General features: G+C 43.5%; 1 protein-coding gene across 1 annotated transcript in view; it reads left to right on the forward strand.

Annotated features, from left to right (window-relative positions):
* Positions 1-4,493, forward strand: part of kcnj14 (potassium inwardly rectifying channel subfamily J member 14) — a 14,492-nt gene extending 9,999 nt beyond the window's left edge. The window contains exons 2-4 of the mRNA XM_027006711.2: positions 1-2,365; positions 2,911-3,228; positions 3,567-4,493. The exon at positions 1-2,365 is cut by the window's left edge and continues 1,070 nt beyond it. Of these exons, the coding sequence (XP_026862512.2) occupies positions 1,328-2,365; positions 2,911-3,228; positions 3,567-3,827 (1,617 nt within the window). The 5' untranslated portion in view covers positions 1-1,327 and the 3' untranslated portion in view covers positions 3,828-4,493. The remainder of the gene's footprint in view (positions 2,366-2,910; positions 3,229-3,566) is intronic.
* The last annotated feature ends 1,092 nt before the right edge of the window (positions 4,494-5,585 follow it).

Here is a 5,585-nt window from a genome sequence, read left to right on the forward strand (position 1 = left end):
GACATATTTATCTCTGTTTAAACCCTTCTGATGTGAATGTTTGGAGCTACTCAAAAGACATGTGCTCTTGCAGACCAACTGACCCAGGAGAACTGTGGCAACACTCTGGGATGGCGCTCTGATCAATCCAAATGGAAGTACTGTGCAGATTCAATCACAGGGCCCTTTGTGATTTTGTGATTTTTAAAATAATGATAGGCAGTCTGACTGTCCATTGCAATGCAGTGTAATTTATGTTGAATGCAACCATCAAGTTTTAAGAAATTTCCATTTACCAGTGAGTAATAACGCTTTTGGTATCACTATCAGGATAATGTTTATGCATCACAGATAGCTTTGAAATATTACCTTGTCTGAATAGGTTTTTTATTCGATTTATTGTGTTTTTTCTTGTTTGTTTAAACATCTTTCAGAGGAAGATAAAGAGTTCTCTGAGGGAACATTTGGTCCGTATAAGCATGCTGTTGTTCTTTCTTCTCATGCTGTCATGTGACTCTTTGCTATACATGGTAACTTTTCTGTGTTTGCTGTAAAGTCAGACTGATTTCTCAGGACATCCTGGGTGTTATCATTGATTTATTTTCCAATTGCACTATTTGTGTTCTTTCAGAGAAGCAGCTATCACTGTATTCTCTCTATGTCCTGCCTAAGCCAAGCCTTGTCTGTCTTTGTACCTGCACATTTCTGGTACTTTACCCAGTCTACTGAGTTCATATCTATGCTTTCCACATGATTTTGCTCCTAGGATCCTTTGACATGGTAGTGATTTACACTAAACACCGAGCAAATTGATTTTTAAAATTTACAACTCTGTAAAAGCCTTCAGTCCAACCTTTACTGGATTTTGTTTTTTGGTGTTGATGTTTGTAATTTTTTTGTTAGTGATGCTCAGGTCTGTTAAGGATAATTTTAAACCAGATTTTCCTGGTTTTGGAACCAGATACCACTGGTCTCTCAGGAGTAGTGGTCTCTTTGAGGACATTATACAAGACTTTTGCAAATTATTTTTTTCAGAAACAAAAACCCCAGTGTGAATAGTAAAAATAGTACTAAATACTAAAATAGTATTTTGGTTATTTGTTTTTATAATTTTAAATCTTGATTTATTTGGTTAATTTTTGTACACTCTTTGTTGTGGTGGTGTGAGGAATTAACTCAAAAAAGTTAATAGTTTGATAACCACTATATAAGCTTCACCTCACATATTTCAGTGTGCATTTAGTTGCCATCTGAATCTCTCATCACTTGCACATTTTAGACCTACCGTTGTTCTACTCTGTTGTGTGCACTGACACACATGTGAGACACACATGCTCACAGACTTATCATGGGAGCCACGCGTGTCAAGCGACGCTTCAGTCCTGTGGTGGACAGTCCTCTCGATGAGGAGGAAGTCATGAGGCTGGCTCAGAGTGATGATGTCACTGGGGCAGGTCTCCCCTCTCCCACCCACAATGGCAAACTGCTCAACCTGCACCATGGCAACGGAGGAGGACAAGGGTGGGGTTGTGAAGGGGGTAAGGATGATGACTGCTATGAAGCTAAAGTGATGGAAGGAAAGAGGAGTGGAGTAGATGGAGGAGGAGGAGGTCATGGGCTGGCACTTGGGCACATGGGCAGGAGAGAAGGGGGTTGGGAGCAACCATCGTCTACTTCCCCTTCCCCCTCGCTCCCCTTGGTTGGCCGAGGCCGCGGCCAGCCCCGCAGCCGCTTTGTAAGCAAGGATGGCCGTTGCAATGTCACCTTTGTTAACATAGGCGAGAAGGGCCAGCGCTACCTCATCGACCTCTTCACTACCTGCGTGGACATCCGCTGGCGGTGGATGCTGGTGGTCTTCACCCTCTCCTTCTTGCTCTCCTGGCTGTTTTTTGGCTTTGCCTTCTGGCTCATAGCCATGGCGCATGGGGATCTGACTCAACCATCATCATCCTCCATGACCTCCTCCCACCATTTGGCCACTACTCCATCTCCAGCTTTGCTGGACCCAGCAGGGGAGCATTCCGGGATGCTGGCAGGAACTGAGGAGCACTGCTTTGAGCAGGTGAATAGCTTCCTGGCGGCCTTCCTCTTGTCACTGGAGACTCAGACTTCTATAGGCTATGGTTTCCGGAGCGTGACTGAGGCCTGCCCCCTGGCAGTGTTTGCCGTCGTCTTGCAGTGCATTGTGGGCTGCATCATTGATGCTTTCATCATTGGGGCAGTCATGGCTAAGATTGCTAAGCCCAAGAAGCGTAACAAGACTCTGGTGTTCTCGGAGGTGGCCGTAGTGGCCATGAGGGACGGGAGGCTCTGCATGATGTGGCGTGTGGGAAACCTGCGCAAAAGCCAGCTGGTGGAGGCCCATGTCCGAGCACAGCTCCTGAAGGTGAGGCAGAGAGAGAAAGTATAATAAGAAAATGAGAGGGGGAGAGAGAGAGAGAGAGAGAGAGAGAGATCTGGGGAGATGGCTTGGTAAATTAGAACTTGCTTTGTTATACCTCTTTCAGGGGATTATCATGAATGTGATAATTGGAATTCCTCAATTTGTGGGGGACTTCTTTAACATGAATGTGGTTGTGTCTTGTATTGAATTTCAAATACTTTTTTACTCTGACATTTTATAATATCTACTCGAATTTTTGTGATGTGTGTTTTTGCACACATAAATTGCAAAGTATAAATAGATAGCAGGCAATCTGGTAATCAGATAATCCACAGTCTATAATAATTCTGTGAAATTTATCCAGTCTGACTAAGATTGTAGCAGCAAGTCTGCTATACAATGGGAAAATGTAAAGGTTTCTGTAAATTGTCTCAAGTATGGAACTATCTAACAATAAACTACACTAGAGGTTCCCTCTGCTAAAACAACGGCCTTTCTGACTATTCGGCTGCTCACTGCTACTCTGACTAACGTGATCTTTCTTACAGCCAAGGCTGACCCCAGAAGGGGAATTCTTACCTTTGGAACAAGTGGACATCAATGTGGGCTTTGACACAGGAACTGACCGCATCTTTCTGGTGTCTCCGGTGACCATTGTGCACAAGATTGATGAGGAGAGCCCGTTCTTTGAGATGGATCGGCAGACACTGGAGTCAGATGAGGAGCTAGAGGTGGTGGTCGTTTTGGAAGGCATGGTTGAAGCAACTGCCATGACCACACAGTGCCGCTCTTCATACCTGGCCTCGGAGATCCGCTGGGGTCACCGCTTTGAACCTGTACTTTTTGAGAAGAAAAACTCCTATCAGGTAAGACAGGAAAAGGCCCCAGCAACAGGGTCACAGGGACAGATAGGAAATGAGACATAATTTAGGGAATAGCCTATAATTAGCCAAGCTAAATAATGGTCTAGTGGAATAAATCTAGTCAAATGTGTTTATATATATATATATATATAATCGGAATTCGAGGAGCTTCTGTGTGTGTGTGTACATATATATATATATATATATATATATATATATATATATATATATATATATGTACACACACACACACACACACACACAGAAGCTCCTCGAATTCCGATGAGGTTATGCTCCTCAAATATATATATATATATTATTGTCTGACACAACTCCTCTAGGTGGACTACTCGTACTTCAACAGGACGTATGAGGTCCCTGACACGCCATCCAGCAGCGCCAGAGAACTGTCTGAGAAGAAGTACATCCTGGACTCCGATTCTTCTTTCTGCTATGAGAATGAAGTGGCTCTGGAGTGTTCCTCCTCCACTCCCATCTCCCCAAGCAGAGTCTCTCCATCTCCCTCTAACTCTCCATCACCCACTCTCCCCACACCTCTGGCCCATCGGAGCTCCCGCAGTGAGCACCCACACATGCACTGAACCCCCAGAGAGTGCCAGGGGCAAATGACATTGGCCATGGGGGACATGCAGGGTCAGAGAGAGGGAGAAAGTAAGAGGGAAGTAAGAGGGAAGCAGAGACATGGTGTATGAGAGACAGAGAGAAAAGGACACGGGGGAGAACATAGCTGGTGGTTTGGTGAAGACAGAGAGACTGCTTGGGACAATAGACAAGAGGACTGATTAATGACAGAGGGTTACATTCAGGAGAACAGAAGAATGGAAAATTGGTAAAATAAAAAAAGAGAGTAGGGCCCTTTCCTTGAGTGTGACTGAGGGCAAGTGAGAGAAAAGAAAATATAAGCGTGACCTGTGCAGACCACAAAAGGTCAGTGATGAATCAGAGAAAGCAGAACAGCTAAGAATAAGCACAGGATTTAAGGAAGCACAGATCTCTCTTCCTGGTCAGGGCTGGGTTATTGACAAAAGGAAAATGTCCAGACCAAACACGAGTGCATGTGCATGAGTAAGAAAGATTATTCTACTATACCTAATGAGATTGGGATCAGCAAAAACAGGTCAAAAGATTAAGTGACTGAAAAACTGAATTATACAAAGTTTGGGGAGAAACTGTAAAGGGAGATGGAGGGACTGGAGGGCTGTGTGAGGATGAGGAGGAACTGGGAGGTTTGTGTGAGGGTGAGGAGGAACTGGGAGGGCTGTGTGAGGATGAGGAGGAACTGGGAAGTTTGTGTGAGGGTGAGGAGGGACTGGGAGGGCTGTGTGAGGATGAGGAGGAACTGGGAGGGCTGTGTGAAGATGAGGATGGACTGGGAGGGCTGTGTGAAGATGAGGAGGAACTGGGAGGGCTGTGTATGGATGAAAGGGCTGCAACACTGGCCCACTTGTCTGATTGGACATGGCAGTCTTACAGAATCAGTCTAATTAGAAGCTATTCACTGGGTTAGCGGCAGAGCTCCAAGCCGGAATAGTTGGAGTTCCTGGGTGCCCAAGTCCGGTGGTGGTGAGCCTCACTGCGGTTTATCTCCAGGACCAGACTTGGACAACCATGCTGTTTTCTAATGAAAACATAACAGTGAGCCCTTGTGGATGGAACATATAACTGCAAGTCATGTCAGTATTGATTTCAGCAACAAATGTAGAACAAATGTATCAGAACAATATAAGTGAGATGGCAAAGACTGTATTCATGGTGATCCTGACTGTAACCTATTTATGATTTTTGGTAGTTTTGGGAAACAAGGATTAGCACATGCTAAACATTATTAGCATATGTTCATGTTCAAACACTGTACCCTTGCTGATGGTTTTGGACAAACTACATATTTTTCTATATACTTAATGATATTTAAATGTACCCTCTTCAGTTTCCCAACGAATATGTTCAAAAGAAAGGGGTTATTAAATTAAAAATTTGATGGCAGAATTATCCAACTATCTTTCAAAGACAAAAATGAATTTACACTCAAAATACTTGTTGCGTGTTCTGTTGTCTTCAGCTAGATGTTGGGTTGTAGGCTTTATTGTTTAACAAGACACCAGTACAGCACTTCATTTTTCTTCTATGTAATATATGTCATTGCTTTATTATTGTTATTTTTAGTATAGCCTATTCAGTAACAAAGATTATATATTCAGGTGCTAGGTGACCACATATTTTGTTTTTGCTCAAATGCACTAAGTCACTGTACAATATCTCATGAAACATCGCTCAGTGTTTTTTAAACACTTTGCAGTCTTGTAGCTCTTTTTGCATCTTCTCAGAGCTGTTGCAGGAAA

The sequence above is a fragment of the Electrophorus electricus genome, chromosome 10, assembly GCF_013358815.1.
Source record: "Electrophorus electricus isolate fEleEle1 chromosome 10, fEleEle1.pri, whole genome shotgun sequence".
Lineage (NCBI taxonomy): Eukaryota > Metazoa > Chordata > Actinopteri > Gymnotiformes > Gymnotidae > Electrophorus > Electrophorus electricus.